The following is a 17,085-nucleotide window of genomic DNA, read 5'->3' as shown; positions in this document are numbered from 1 at the left end:
GCGCTTCGAAATTGCCACTTTTTGCTCCCGTGTGTTTCGTCCACACAGGGCCCTTTTCGAAAGGACCCCCATCTGGACGAGCTGCACGGGAGCAAAAAGCAGCAATTTCAAAGTGCTGCAGCCGGCGGCATGCTAATTATGTGTGGAATATGCATTTCAACACCTCATTAGTATTCTTCCAAATGGCCATTAGCATGGCCATTTTGAAGTTTTCCTTAAGTGTAGACAGAGCCTCCATGAATCAGAAATGAAAATGAACCCTGCTATTATCCCCACAATCTTCCTCAGGGCAACAGCAGTGAAAGGGAAAAGAAGGCAAAGTAAAAGATTCACCTTAGTTTCAGCAGGCACTTACAAAGAAATAAAATGTCTGATTTTAATACATATATATTTATGCATGTTAATATTAGGAGTATACACTGTCCCTTTATGAAATCAGCATGTGCGAGTGAGAACTGGTAGGAAGCTGTCTAAAGTCAGCTTCACAGGTAGGACCATAGGGCTCCTCTTCGTGTTAGTCCTATTAAAGCAGGGGTTCTCAAACTCCCAGCCTGCAGGCCAGCTCCAGCAAGAGCATTTTCACAGTCCAGCTGTGTTGTAGGGCGTGCTTGTACCCTTCCCCCAAACCCCAATAACACACCCAGTAGAAGGGTCTACTATTTATCTAAAACTGTATATCTACCTGCCTATGTTTGACATGGCATGGTCTTTAGGGCAGGAGATGTGGGAGTTTGTGTGTTAGTGTAGTACCACACACAGTGAGGCCCCTCCTATGATATCCTGACTGTGGTCACTAGGTGCTGTTGCAAAAACGTGGTGCTGGAACAAATTTTAGGCAAGGGGGGCTGAGCTGTGACCTGCCACCTTACTCCATCCACACCCCTCACCATCTCAGGCTGGGCCCACAGATGTGGGGTGGCTGAGGAGCCCTGGACTGGTGGCCAGGACTTCTGGGCCAGCAACAGTACCCCCAGGTATGGGCTGGCTACTGGGATTCTGGTGTGGAGCACAAAATCTGGGGGTGCTGCAGCATCCCTGACTCCTTTTCTTCTTTTGCCCATGCTGCAATATTAGTGCTGCTCCCTGCTGGAGGAACAGGAGTAATAATTTGTTATTAGTCATAATTAAGGGTCACATCCTGAAACCTGGGTAAAGGCCCCATCATCATAAATAGGGTTGAGTAAGGACTTCCCAATTTGGCTCTAAATGCTCAGTTAATGTATTTGACACTCTAGAAAGGAGAGTTTTAAAAAACAGAGCCATTTGTTTTCTTGTTTCTGATCAATTCAGCACTAGCCTCACCATGCAAACAGGCTACTGATAGCCTATTTGAATCACTATCCTGACACATTTGGTAATCCGTATGGCTATGCCTGCTAAGTATATTATGGAGGCTCTCACACACGCGTGCCTGCTTGCATGCACAAAGATATAGCTGATGGGTTAGTAGCACTGTTGATTGTTCTAAATGGTAGAAACCACAGGAAATGTCCCTGCTTATTCATCCAGTATTTCAGGAAACAAAAATCTAGGTCTTGTAAAATAAGTGCATTTTACAAATCTAATAGAGCATGTAGCACCACTGAAATGTGAAGATGCATTCTTTTCAGTCCCTTATTCTCTACTAATGCGTTTCATTGTACTGAGTATAATCTATGCTGCTGTAAAATTAATGGCTTACTTCCTTCTTTCTTTCTGGCTGTAAAACTAATGTCTTACTTTCTTCTCTTGGCCAGTGTCTCCTCACTGTCTCTTGCAGGCATCTTTATCTCTTGATTATCTTTGTTCTGATCAGGAGACCAGTCTGGGGACAGTGTTGGTTTTCTCATAGGAAGACCACATATCTTGTTTACCTAAAGAGAAGAAAGGCATGGGAGTGAGGGAAATAAATAATGTCACCAACTTAGAATAGTAAAATGCCCTACCTCTTACTTTAAATTTTGATTTAAAATCTGATTGTATTAAAAAGGCAGTACACTATGGCCGTATAAGGAAGATTAGTCAGAGCTCCAGTGAGTATGGGAATGGTCAAATTCAGCAAACACAGGTATTAGCTGCTTCCAATATAAATACAAATGAGGAGGCACAAAGAAGGAATGAGATACCAGAGTGTCCTCAGGAAGGCAGTACTCACCAATATGTAATTGACTGCAGTTTTCCAGAAAGACATTCATGTTTGTCACGCCTTGGTATTACACAGATAGTTAAAATAATTAAGGAATCTGCTGAACGCTGGAGACAACAACTTAATTTTTTTTTTTACATTGTGTACACCAAATAAAAATCTGAAATGTGTAAATACTATGATTCCTTTATGAATATTGGCTCAATATGGCATGTTTTAATTATTATATCACAAAGCAGTTACTATGACGAAGACTTGCATTGCTGTCATGCAAAATGTAAGTGTAATTACATCTATTTCAGATAACATTCTATTTAACACCAAGGAACTTCTATAGCTCTCTGACAAATAGATACAAATACATATGCTTAGACAACTGCCTATCAGGCTCAACATTGTCTCATTCGCCTTGATCATCTATCTTTATTCACCTGTTGTCTCTTGTCTTACAGTTAGATTGTAAACTTCTTGGGAAAAAGACCCTCTTTTTGTTGTTGCTTGTTCTGTGCTGTTCAGCGCCTACTGCAATGAAGTCCTTACCTAGGGTTCCCAGGTTCTATAACAATACATATGTAATAAATAGTCATAACATGAACCAACATTTTCTTTTAGTAATATCTGGCACTATTTTATAACTTTAATGCTGAAGAGGCTATCAGTTCACCATTATCTTTCATATTCCTGTTAGTCACTGAGGTACAGATTATGACAATTATTTATTGAATAAAACTTGCTCCACAGTAAGGCCATTTCTACATGTGCCACTTTTTCTGAAAGTGGCATGGTAATAAATGACCCAAAAATGCTAATGAGGTATGGATGTAAATTTCTGGTGCCTCATTAGCATACAGTCACATGATTTGGGCTGCGTTTACACTAAAAAATAACTTCGAAGTAAAGCATCTACACACCCCTCATTTCGAAGTTAAACTTCCAAGTAGGGCACTACTCCATTCCCAGGAATGGAGTAAGGACTTTGAAGTTGGGCTCTCTGCTTCCAACTTAACTTCGAAGTAAGAGAAAATGTGTGTAGACTCTCTGCTGGCTACTTCAATGTAATGCCTAACTTCGAATCATAGACTCATAGAATACTAGGACTGGATGGGACCTCGAGTGTCCAGCCCCCTGCCCTCATGGCAGGACCAAGTACTGTCCAGACCATCCCTGACAGACATTTATCTAACCTGTTCTTAAATATCTCCAGAGATGGCGTTAACTTTGAAGTTAGTTCCTAGTGTAGACACACCCTTAGAGTCCAGAAGCAGATCTTCCAGACTCCAAAAGAGCGTGTAGAGGTGTGGCCTGGGGAGGCCTCCGGAGGGGCTTCCAGAAGGAGGATTTCCTTCTGGGAGATCCCCTAGGGGCTGCACCCCTACACGCTGTTTTGGAGTCCAGAAGAGCTTCTTCCGGACTCCAAATCATGTGACTGTATGCTAATGAGGAACCAGAAATTTACCTCCGTGCCTCATTAGCATTTGTCAGGCCATTTATTAGCATGTCACTTTCGGAAAAAGTGGCATGTGTAGAAACAGCTTAAGTGTCACACTCTAGACCAGGTATCAGTTGGACTCATTCATGTACGCTGTAGGCACCAATGTCTTACTAAAAGACTAATATCATTGTGGATTATTTTAGAATGTTGTTTCTCAGTTTCATAAAATAAGGATGGAAAGGATGGGGGACAGGAAGCCCCACTTTTCACAATCCACACACATCCAAATCTCCTCACTCCTCACCAAAACACTACTATAGCGAGCAATAAAATATTAAAAGCGGAAACAGGTCCTTAAATTAAGACAAATGTTGTGGGCCGGTTTTCCTCTCCTGCCACATAAGAGAGCTGCCACTGGCTGTCAGCTACTATTCCTCTCACTGAGGAGAAAGTATCAGAGGGGTAGCCATGTTGGTCTGGATCTGTAGCAGCAACGAAGGGTCCTGTGGCACCTTACAGTTAACTCACGAAAGCTCATGCTCTAAACTTTTCTGTTAGTCTATAAGGTGCCACAGGACCCTTCGTTGCTGAGGAGAAAGGTAAAGCTCTTGATGAGTCAAGGATTTCCTTACTAAAAAGGCGCACATTTTTTGCTAACATATTAGAATTCAGATAAGAATATTAGATTAAATATTAATACATCAGGATCAAATAGACATCTTTTTGCACACACCATAATGACAACGTAAGACTTCTATAAATTGTACTAGCTCATTAAAAAAAACAAGAATCAGAAAAAAAGCCTTCACTGCAATGAATAGTATTTTGGAGTAAATCTGGAAAAATAAGGAGTAAGATATAATTTCAGAAAGTGGAAGAAATGTTTTATATTTAGGTGGCAAATACATGAATAAATATCTACTAAATGTATTTATGAAAGCAGATAAAGTATTAGTGCCTAATGCCATGCCAACTTTTTGAAATAGCAACAGAGCTTCAACATACACTCTAGATGAGGGTGAACAAAGTGGGGGGCTGCCCGCCCTCGGGGAGGGATGTTATTTCATAAAGGGGGTGCAGCATGATCAGCTGCTGGGTCTCAATCTCATCCACCTCCTTAAAAATGGTTTAATATGTTACTCCTTTATGCATGTGTATTCACATTTATATACTGATTAATAAAGTTTTTTCATTCTACGTATGTATTTCCTTATACATACAGAATGTTTTTTGGGTTTTCTTTCATATGGACATAATCAACATTTCCATGTATTTTGATTACATTGGTCAGGTTGGCGGGCCCTGCTAATTGCAGAGGTGAAATGTGGGGCTCAATGTAAAAAATTTGCTCACCCCTGTCCTAGACAGAAGAGTCAGACCTATAGTTAAGAAAAATATCCCCTAATTTACACAGACAGGTTTGTATGATAATTAATATGCATTAGAGAGATTATATAAAATGTAGTGCCTGGAACCCTAGTTGGAAGTTTCTGACTTGGTGATTGACTTTTTTAGGCAGAAGGACAAAAGGAAGTGTGGGCATAATATTTCAATCTATTAAATACTTTAATGGAAAAATTTATCCATGCTGGAACAAATTTTGGGCTTCGATAATTCCTTCTAAAAAATAAATACACCTCAACAGCCCATGTCACAGGCAAATAGAATAAAAAGGTACCATATGAACTAACTATTTCAGAATCATCTTTATTTTGGAACCATGAAACATTTTTTATAGATTAAAAAAAGGAAAACTGAAAACAAACAAACTATAAAAATGTTTGTATAGCACATGACAATCAACAATCCATAATAATAAAATAAATAATGACAATAAAGGTGAACTCTGTTTGGTTACTGATATCACACAGCTGAAAGAGTAAGCACATAGACATTTATCAACATTTCTTAGGTCAAAATTTTATTTAGGCATCACTTTGCGCAAGGTTGCAATGTCTAACTCACCTGGGAGCCTAATCCCCAGTGATTTCCAACACTGAGCAGACCCACACCTAAACACTTGCTAATTGGTACATTGCTGTGATGGGATGAGCTACAATGGTATGCAACAAGAATCACATTTGATGACATTCTTAGCTATTGGTAGCCTCCTGAAGTCTCTGATGTTCAAGGTCCCACTACCAGAGTCTGTCTACAATGTTAATTCTTCTCATTAGCTTGGTATATCAGACTTGGATACTTGCATCATTCAGTCCACTACCTCTAATCTGTCTTTTCTAAACGTTCGTCAATAGCTGTTGTTTTTGTAACACCAACTGCATATATCTGCTGAACTTATTACTGCCTTTCCTCATTAGCTCATTCCTTGTTCACTTTGTTTCTTCAGTGAACTAGTGTGCACAAGAAAAGACTATGTCTCCAGAGGCCTATTCTGCATATAAGTAACATGATTTTAAAACCAAAAGGCCTGCATTCCACTTTCATTAAACATATGATGGCAAGATAAGAACTAAGGTAGGGAGGTGAGGTGAAATATTTTCTTCCAGCCCAAAACTTCTTCAAGGGGCCCCACATTACCACCAGAAAGTCCAAAGTACGTACAAAGTAATGCATTGTTAGCAGACTAGGGAGTTTTCATTTCGTTTCTCATAAGTGTTACATCGCAGCAAAATATTGACACAGTAGCTACCTTTAAAAAATATCTTACAGTCCAATATTTTCCAGAAGTTTAACTAGCCCCTCGATTTTTTTTTAATTTAAATAGCAACACGCAGAAGTCACAAAACACCCATACCTCCCTCCCCTTGCCAATAATAAATGGCAGCTATGGGAAGTTTGGCTAAGCAAGCTTTAAAACTTAAGGGTTTTCATGCATCTGAATGAGATTTGCATGAAAAAATACAACAGAATACTTAAGAATACAACTGAGGTCACTACAGTCTAAAAACAAAGCAAGAAAGGAAACAGGAGCACTGGATAAATATGTCTATTTATTTAAAAGTTTGGGGTTTCATTTGGCTTTCTAGGAGTGCACAGACTATTTATTTCTTATGAAACGTCTATTTCCCTTCCATTGTTCACAATTCTTTGCTGTTACAAAAAAAATTCCAGGGCACAATCAATCTTATGCTTCATGGATTTATGAAGATATATACATAATATTATCAGGTACATACAGGTAAGACAAAGAAGAGCAAACAACATGCACATTCCTTCCACAACATGATTAACACAGTTGTAGAAAATAGCATTATCTAGCATCTTTCCCCCATTACCAACCATATACATTCTGGGTCCTTTTTGATCACATCTCTGAAAACATCTTCTGACAACAAGATTTACTGTCTCTTTTCACTTGCAATAATCTCCAGCTTAGACTACTTCTACACTATGAAATAAAAGACTTTTAATAAATTTAACTTTGTTACCTTAATGTTATGAATACGAATTTAATTGTCCTCAAACATTCTGGAAATTCGACCTACCGTTTCTCCATGTCGATTTACTGCAACTCCAATGCCTTATCCAAGTTCAACTGTCTGAGCAATGCATTGTGGGTTCCTATCTCGCAGTGCCTCAGCCGCATTGCATTCAGTGGAGTTTGTGCAACTGAGTTGTACAGAAAAAAATTTCCACAGTTGCTGGTGGGTTTTTGATGTCACTATCCCAGAATGCAAAGCACTCTCACAGAATTCAGAGCACCCACTATCTGCATGAAAATGAACAGGAGATCACATCATTTTCTCCAGCACAGTGCTAGTGCAAGAATGGATCCTCAAATGCTTCACATCATTGCACAGTCAGTTACAGCAACTTCATGCACTTTTTCTCTTGACTATGAAGGGAGTGGGATGAGATGATGGTTGAGGGTGATGATGAAGATTTTGAAGAGGAAATCACTCAACTGCAGTCCAAGAATTTAGAAACACTGGCTGCCTTGGATGCATTGCTGACAGTGGAGAGGGGATTTTGGACTTGTGAAACCAACACACACTGGTGGCACCACATCATTTTGGATTCCTGGCATGACCAGCAGTGCGTGCAGAACTTTCACATGCGCAAGTTCACTTTTATGGAACGTTGTGATTTGCTGGCCTCCAACCTGAAGCACAGCAACACAAGAACAAGGCCAGCTTTAATGGTTCAGAAGTGAGTGGCAATCGCTCTGTGGAAGTTTGCAACACCCAACAGTTACTTGTCAGTAGCAAAACAATTTGGGGTGGGTAGATCTACAGTGGGGTCTGTGGTGATGCAGGTGGCCAAAGCAATCTGTCCGCTTCTCCTGAGAAAGACCATGACCCTGGGAGATATACAGGCTACAGTGGATAGCTTTTCTGCCATGGGGTTTCCCAAGTGCGGTGGGGCCATAGATGGCACGCACATCCCCATCATGGCTCCGGACCACCTGGTCTCGGAGTACATAAACAGAAAGGTATACTTCTCAATGGTGTTGCAGGTGTGGGTAGATCACAAAGATTGTTTCACCGACGATGTGGGATGGTAGGGGAAAGTTCACCATGCACATCTGCAGAATTCTTTTCTGTACAGAAAGCTGCTGGATGGGACATTTTTCCCAGACTGGAAAATCAAGAATGGTGACATGGAGAGGCCTATAGTAATACTGAGTGACACTGCTTACCCTCTGCTCCCTTGGCTTATGAAGCCACACACAGGCGCCCTGGACTACAGCAAGGATACTGTCAATCAAAGAATCAGCAAGCGCAGAAAGGCAGTGGAATGCACATTTGTCCGTTTAAAAGTCAGGTTCAAGTGCTTACTGACTCATTTTGACCTTTGTGAAACTAACGTTCCCACTGTGATTACAGTGTGCTGTATTTTGCATAACATTTGTGAATCCAGGTTGGAGAATTTCATGAGCGCCTGGAGTGCAGCAGCTGATGCTATGAGCAGCGCTTGCTCACAGCCACCAACAAAGCCATTCTCCAAAAACCATGCAGAGGCAGCGGCAATCAGAGAGGCTTTGAAACATAGCTGCATAAATGATTTGCCTAACCCATGGTTGCACTGTTTTTCATTGTTATAATATCATCCCCAACACCCCAAAATGATTTGTGCCCCTGACCAAACGTAAACCAATAAATCAGACCATGGCTTTCACAGAACGAATGCTTGTATCTGGGGTGAGGGGGTTAAAATTGAAGGAAGAGGAATGGATGCAAAGGAAGGGTTATTTTCACTAAAAGATGGGCAGCTGTGCTATCAGCCCTCTCCACCTCCACCTGGGTCCCTCTGCCACAAGTTCTCTGTGGATCTTGGCACAGCAGTGGGCAGCTGTGCTATCGGTCCTCTCCACCCCCACGAGTCCCTGCAAAGATTTGTGCACCCCACCACACATGGGTACCCAAAAATCACACCGTGGTTGTCATGAAAGCAATAGATTATTTGTGGGGGGGAGAGTTAAGTGATGGGGAAAAGAAAGATGTCAAGGATGGTGGAATAGCCTTTTGCAGTGGCTTTTGGGGATAGACCAGCAGACTGTTCTTGTCCTCCCTCCCTGCATTCAGGGACAGGGACACCAGTGGGTGGGCAACCTTTATTCAGGGGAGTCCTGTCAGCAGGGAGCACAGCCCATGGTGCTGTGTAGGGAGACCCTCTGCAGCTCCAGCATGGAGCATAGGACCTCAGTTTGGTCACTCATAGCTGTTATGAGCTTTGCCATGTCCTTCCTCAGGCGTGCCAGTTGCCTTCTCCTAAACTCAAGCACAGTCTGTGGCCACTGTGCTGTGTCCCTTTTGCTGTCAGCAGTTTGTGCTTGAGTTCACTGCACAAGCTACAGGATAAGGTCCTGCCTGGACCACTTTTTCACTTCCTCACACTGTCTTGCACACTGAGAATGCCTGCTGGAAAGTGAAGGTCGAAACTGAGATACAATTCACGTAAATTACTTACCCATGGAATGAATGGGTTTCTGACCTTACCATTAGTAAACTTTCTTTTTTGCAGGAATGCTTAAGGCTTCTTAAGGATGACAAGGATTCAAACTATGCATTGCACAAGTCATCACTTATCCACACCATTTCGTTGTGGATATGGTAAGCTATTGTCCGCTTTAGTAGTTGGAGGTGGAAGGTGCAAAGCAGGTAAAGCAGGCTGGTGCCCTGGAGCAGGGTAATAGTTTTCTCAACTGTTCCCTGGAGCAATCCTCTGCAAGGAAAACCTGCCTGTGCTGGACATGCCAGTGTTCAGGACCAGGGTCCACAGAGCCTGGCAGCCTTGGGGCAAGGTGGAAGGGTTTCGCTCCACCTGCATGAACGGCTGGGTGGGGAGGGATCCCTGTAAAATGAAAAGAATGCTGGGGGGGTGGGGAAGTTTTCCAGCCATGTGCCAGGGAGAAAAGATTTCTTGGCCATCTCTGGAGCAGCCCCCATGAAGGAAAAGGCCATGTAAAGCAGGGAAAACCAGCACTGGACATGCCAGTAAGCAGGACAAGGGTCTGAAGTGCCTAGCAGATGTGTGGCGAGGGGGAAGTGTTTGATTCCAGCCACATGGACAGCTGGGTGGGAACAGATCCCTGTAAAGTGAAAATAAATGTGGTGGGGGAAAAGAAATGGGAGGGTAGAAGGCCCAGAGAGCCTGTCAGCCACGCGGGGGGGATGATTGAGCACCCACTAGCCATGTGGTGTGGCAATGCACTCCAGGGAAACGTAAAAGTGGTGGGAACATTGCAAAGAAATCCAATCCAAATTCCCATGCTTCTTTAGGTTGCCAAAGAAGACATTACCCTCCTAAAAATAACAGCTAGAGGAAAAGAAGACATGCTCATTCTGTGTGAGCACAAGCCTGGAAAATTTACCAGAATGTTGTGTGGCACCATGATACCAGATCTAGTTGCCTGATGTGGCAAGGGTTCTACCATGGAAGCTGCACTAAGTCAGGCCTGCCCAAAAACCTCACAAAAAATATAAGAGCACCTGGATGAGGCCTTCCTGGAGATCTCCAAAAAGGGTAAGTGTTCCACACACAAAAATATTAATGTGCTGTTCTGAGGGCATAGATCCACAGAAAATCTATACCTATACTAAGCCACAACCCATCTGTAGCATTCAGAAAAAATACTCACCACAACAGCTGGGCCCCTGAGGTGTGGGGACCAGCGTAGAGGGGACCAGCTGCAGGTCATTTGGTGAAGAGCTCTGAGCTGTTGGGGGATAAATTCAAATTTGCAGACTTCCTTTGACCTACTTCCTCTGCACCTGTAGAGCAGCAGAGATGGAAGCAGCCATACGTAGCAGGTAACCGTGTAGCTTTGTGGGATACATACCAGACACTTATGGAGACTACTAAATTCGATTTAAAGACATGGCGCTTCCACGCTAGTCTTAACTAGAACTTTCAAATTTGAACATGACTCTGTGCCAAGTACCTTTCTACGGTATTATAATATTGGTCTTAGCACTCCCTAAAGCAACCTAATGGTATTTATACTGAAGATGGTGACATTCTAAAATTGAGCTAACTGTCTTAAGTTCAACATGTAGTGTAGAAATAGGCTGCTTCTACACTACAAAATAAATTGAAATGTATTAATATTGATTTTGTAATGCTAGAGTTTATAAAATCAAGTTTGGCTATCCTCATTTCTTCATGTGCTCCTCACAAAGTTGATTTATTGCTGCCACACTCAATTGGCAAACACTGACTATTGCAGCGGTGCCTTGTGGGAACCTCTCCCACAGTTCCCTCATCCCTGTAGCATTCTGGGTATTTTCACTGCTATCTGACATCATCCCATATTGCAATGACCTCAGTCCCCTCCCATGGTAGGCAAATGTCCATTTTTACAGGCATAAGGAGGGAAAAGTAGGGCATCAAGAAAGTGCCAAATTAACAGAAATCTCTTTCTTCCATAACTGAATTGTTTTTTTAAAACTGTAGCTGTAACTGAATGATCAAGGATTTTATCAAAATCAGCAGGTGTCCCTTGTCAACTGGCCCTCCCGCCTCCTTTGATTGCACCTGATCCCTGAAAATAGGACAGGGACAATGAAAAGCATGAAGAAAGAGTTGACAGTAAATATTTTGAAAAATGAGAGTTGCTGAGGGGAGGGTATTTGGCTTCCCAGTCCATTATACAGCTTCTGTGCACAGTCTGTATGCTCAACTGGCCCTCTACCCACTCTTCTCTGCATGAAGGGATCTAAAGTTAGAAGAAAGATAGAAAATGTTAGGAAAAAAAGATTTTTGGCTTCTCTTTTCACTACACACACGCATTGTCAGAATGGGGGATGGGGCTCGTCAAATTTCATTGCCATTGGGGGGAAGTTTGGCATTTGGGAGGTTGAATGGCCAGTTGACATGGTCCCTGAATGTCTTTCTAGGCTGTGGAGTGCAGGGTCAATGGCTCGAGGGACACTTGAACTGTTCCCCCCGGGCAGCTGCAAGCCCCCCGCAATTTGTAGCCGCTGTGGGAGACTTCCCTCTGGTGGCAGCAATGCCCTGAAAATATTTTTGGTGAGGGGCCAGTTGAAGCAGTCCCCCTGGATGGCTGCAAGCCCCCCACAATCTTAGCCACTGGAGGAGACTTCCCCCAGCAGCTGCAAGCCCCCAGAATTCTTTCTTGCCCTTGGCGCCCTAACCGCGTGCAAGCCAGGACGTGGTGCTGCCTGGCAGCATGGTCAGCACCAAACTGCAGGCATGTCCTTTTATTGGGTCAGGGGCTAGCCATGTGATGTGCTTGAGCACAGGAATGATCCCAACTGTGTGGCACCTCTGGTGGTGGGGGGCGTGCAAAAATGTGAACCACTGAGAAGTTTCTCGGCACCTTATGCAAGCACAACCCCCACAAAAGCCTTGTTGACACGTGGTGTGGTGGGGCCGTGGCTGCTACCAGGCAGTGCAGAAAAAAATACCAAGTGTTCAGCTTGCAGAGTTAGAGATAGGACCACAGACTCCGTGCAGGGGCTCTCTGTAATGGGTGGGTGTGCTCACAGTGCTAATAGCAAAGAAAGAAGATATTTCTCAGTCTCTCATACACTTATGATCCCACAGCCACAGGCTTCCTGGTCACAAATTGAAATTCACAGTTTTCCTGTCACCTAATTCCTACGCCGCTGGAGAGGAGAGTGCTCAGAGCACAGTGCTATGGGGTTACTTACAGGACACCTCTGGAGGCTAATAAATTTGATTTTAAGATGTGGCGCTTCCACATTGGCCTTTATTCGAAGTTTTAAATTTGATCTTGATGCTCCACTCAGCAGGTTCCGATGATATTGTGATATCAATCTTAGAGCTCCATAAATCAAACTAATGCTATTTACAGTGAAGACAGTCATGCAGTAATATCAAGCTAACTGCCTTAAATTCAAATTTATCTCATAGTGTAGATGTAGCCGTAGCCTAAGGCTGCTTCTGCAGACTCGTCCCCTCCAGTCGAAGGTGCCATGGTAATCAGGCAATTCGAAGCAGGGTAATGAGGTGCTAACGTGCATAATCAGTGCCTCATTAGCATAATGATAGCCACGTGAATTTCAAACTGCAGACTTCGAATTGCAGATTGACGGTGTAAATGGGCGCAGCTTCAAATAAGTGCACCATTTCGACATTCAACAAACTAGATCAGAGTAAGGAGATGTCAAAGTGGGGCACTTACTTCAAAGCTACCCCAATCTACACTGCCAATCTGCAATTTGAAGTCTGCATTTTGCAATTGGTGCAGCTGCCATGTTGCTAATGAGGTGCTGAATATGCACACTAGTGCCTCATTAGCATACTTCAAATTGCCTTATTACCATGCCACCCCCAACACGAGAGGTTGAGTGTAAAGGCAGCCTCAGTTGGGGTGAGCAACCCTAGGCCGCTTCTACACATGCCACTTTCTCTGAAAGCGGAATGCTACTAAATGGCCCAAAATATGCTAATGAGGCATGGGTGCAAATTTCCCGCACCTCATTAGCATTAGGTCACATGATTTGGAGTCTGGAAGATGCTCTTCCGGACTCCAAAACAACATGTAGAAGCATGGCCCCCAGGGGGTCTTCCGGAAGGAAGTCCTCCTGCCAGAGACCCCTTCTTCCCACAGATTTTCAGGAAGAAGGGGCCTCCAGAAAGAGGACATCCTTCCGGAAGACTCCCCAGGGGCGGCACTTCTGCACGTTTTGGAGTCCGAAGAGCATCTTTCGGATTCCAAATCATGAGAGCTTATGCTAATGAGGTGCAAGAAATTTGCATCTGCACCTCATTAGCATACTTTGGGCCATTTACTAGCATGCCACTTCGGAGAAAGTGGCATGTATAAAAACGGCCCAAGTGTTTGGCTCTTAACATCTCTTCTTAGTTGAACCACAAGAGGGAGCACCAGGATTTAAATAATATTTGCAACCACTGACCAGGCTTTTACAGTGTGTTGACAAAAAAAGTATTTGACATTAAATTTCTATTTTCCAGCCCAACTCTAGAACAGGGGGGCGAGTTGAGCTTGTGGTGTTATGAGAGAAAGGTAAGGGAGAGAGACATAGTAGAGATACACTATGTAGGTGTATTGGTGTGTAAATGAAAAAAGAGACAAACATTATAAAAAACAGAGAAACAATAAATATAAATTAAATTCAAAAATTACCCAGCTTGAACAGTACAAAATGCATTGTCAATAGCATTTCTGAATAAAATGATCCATAACTGCTTACAATAGCAGAATAAATGACCTGCAAATGAAGGCATAAAGCCACTAAAATCTGGGGAAAACTAACTCCCAATGAATGCCTGCAATCCCAATACCTAGCAATTTATAGTAATTTCCCACTTTTTCCTGTTCCAGGTTGCAGGTGTTATTTGTTTTACATCAGGGTATTTTTGGGTTATTGTCCTTTGATTCACCCTCCCCGCTCCCCTGTATTTTTACTGTTAAGTACACATTCCCAAACAGATCCGCGCTCGGCCTGGCAAACTTTTTTCTGGGTCAGGCAATGATGGCCATTTTTAAAAACAACAGACAGCCTCCTTTGTGTCATGAAAAGGACAACACAGAAACCTCCAGAATCAAATGATGCACAAACATTTGCAGAGATCACCTCATGAAGAATTTTCCACTGGAGAGCACACATTCTCTTCTCAGCTGAATGCTTGTGCAGTTTGCCCAGCTGGATGACAGACATCCATCATCAGAAGCTGGCTTCCCTACCTTATTGGGATAATCAACCACTGAACAAAAATGACACCTTTCCCACATGCATATACAAAAACTTCTGGCCTGAGGTAGTGAAAGCAAAGCTGATCCACTAAAGACAGGCAAGCTGACAGGCTTGTCAACACCCCAGTCCTCAGCAGGGACAGGTAAGTCAGGGGCAGCTTGCTTCCAACGGATTGCAACCCCATTAGGCTCATGGGAAAGGGCTAGGAGGATTTGCAAGGAGGTCTAGCATTAGGAGGTAGGAAGAAGGGCAGTTGCCTAGGGGCCCACTCTGCATGGGGCTTCAAGAAGCTAATTTTAATGTTTCAGCCCCAAGCCTGGAGCCTCAGGCAGGGCTTAAGCCTGTGCCCCATGCCCTGAGGGGGACTGATGCACTGAGCCTAGCTGATGATCATTTGGCATGAGCAAATAGGACAAATGCCCAGGTTTGCTCAACGGGGATTGACAGGATAACTATGGGGCAAGCAGTGGGGTCTGGCACAGCTCTGCCCGAGGGGGAGGGGTTTGGGCTAGCTCTGAGGAGGGGAGGTTCCTCAGGGGGCTCAGGTCAGCTCTGTGACAGCCTCACGTGGGGGACTCAAGGAGGCTTGAGCCAGCTGTGTGCAGGGGGTGGAGTAATTAAATCTTCAGAAAACTAGAACGTCAGCCAGAGTGGGCACTAACATGCTCTCCTGCCCAGTCAGTGCTGCCTACACCAAACTCTAGGTCAGCATAACTTACTGCCTGGGGTCCAGGAATATTCTGGGCCTGGTCTCTCCCCCGGCCCTGCCTCCTGCCCTCGCATGCCTCTCCTACCATGGGTAGTGCCAGGGGCAGTGGGCAGCTGCCCCCCTGCTGCTCCCCACTGTGCTCCCTCATTGGCCACAGCCACAGCTGGCGACAAGGGAGCAGCACCAAGGACAGGCTGGCATAGCTATCACACCTTTGGAAGGAGGGGAGGAGGTGTACGGCAACCCCCTGACCCTTGCACGTGGGGGAGGGGACTTATGCTGACTGGAGCTCCAGAGAAGCAGCCGAGGGGGCTTAGGTCAGTTTTGTGCTGGGGTGGCGCAGTAGGAGATGAAGACGCCTCCCCTGCAGCTTGCTGCTGCCCATGAGGAAAGGGCTGGGGAAGTCTTCTTCCCTGGCATCCTGCCCCAGCCCTGGGGCAACATACTTGTTGAACATAAAACTCTTCACACACACACACACACACACCCCTGACACAGCCCCGTGTCCCAAACCTTCTCTGGCACCCTAATCCCTGCTCCAGCCCAGAAACCATAGCCCAACGCTCATCCCACACCTAAACTCCTAGAGCCTGCAACCCCTGCCCCACCCCAGACCCCACACCCCACATTCCCTCCCAGAGCCTCAGACTAGGGAGGTGGGGCAGGACTTGAACCTATTCTGGGCACCACAAATATTTGTACAAACCTGCTGCCCTGCTCAGAGGTGCAGGTCACTCTACCTCTGAATGAAGTCAATTATACTAAAGTAACCTGCAGAGGAGACAAAGTCAATGATGCTCTAAGAACCTTTCCCAGACCTGAAGAAAAGCTCTGGGTAGCACAGACTTTCACAATTTTTTATGGGACCCCCTTTGAAAACATTTCAGGTTGTGATGACTTCTCTTTCTGCCATGCCATTCTTACTTCTGCATGGCTGCTGGTGGTGGTACTGCCTTCAGAGCTGGGCATCCCAGCAGCCTCTACTCTCAGAACTGACCCCAAGAAGTCTTGCAACCCCCTCTTTGGGGTCAGAATCCTTAGTTTAAGAAATGCTGGCTGTATCAAAAAGTTTGTCTTTCTTACCAATAAAAGAGAGTGCAATGCAATAAAAGATATTTCTTTGTCTCTTCAATTACAAAATCATCAATGTTTCACTTTGTCTCACACAATGGGAGGTTATTTTTATAGGAAAAATTACATAGCACTGATCTTGACCTATTCCTAGTAATTTCTTTGTTCCACATCCTTGAATAGTTGTTTTCTTTTCTCCAATATTTCTGTATGTGAAAGAACCTTAAATGTAAGTTCTAGAATTCCAGGACAATACATTTTTATAGGATTTCACAGACTAATTTTCTTTAGTTTTATAGTAATTTCCTACACTTCACTTCTATAATGCTAATGAGAGCAATTTGTACGGCTTGACTAAGAACTGTAATTGTATACCAACCTACTGTAACTGTAAACTGAAAGCTTCTGTACACAAAATGCACATATTCTACATTGCATGGTGCCTATGAGAAGTGATAGAGGCAAAATGTTCTCACATTTTGCTTCTCTTTTAATCAGCTCTGATTTCCCTAATAAAATAGCCCATTACATATGAATTATATATATAATTTGTGTCTTTGTCTCTTTAGTTACAAAATCATCAGTATTTCAGTGTTGAATCTTCACATTTGTTTTGTTACCGTTTCTATAGTTTTGTCTG

At 43.7% G+C, this 17,085-nt stretch overlaps 1 protein-coding gene across 1 annotated transcript in view; it reads right to left on the bottom strand.

Moving 5' to 3' along the window:
• GPC5 (glypican 5) overlaps positions 1 to 17,085 on the bottom strand; it is a 1,026,336-nt gene that overhangs the window by 868,889 nt on the left and 140,362 nt on the right. Inside the window, exon 4 of the mRNA XM_074983055.1 lies at positions 1,720 to 1,853. Within this exon, the coding sequence (XP_074839156.1) occupies positions 1,720 to 1,853 (134 nt within the window). The remainder of the gene's footprint in view (positions 1 to 1,719; positions 1,854 to 17,085) is intronic.

Source organism: Carettochelys insculpta, chromosome 1 (assembly GCF_033958435.1).
Source record: "Carettochelys insculpta isolate YL-2023 chromosome 1, ASM3395843v1, whole genome shotgun sequence".
Taxonomy (NCBI): Eukaryota; Metazoa; Chordata; order Testudines; family Carettochelyidae; genus Carettochelys; species Carettochelys insculpta.
This window is presented reverse-complemented; position numbering and strand designations above follow the sequence as displayed.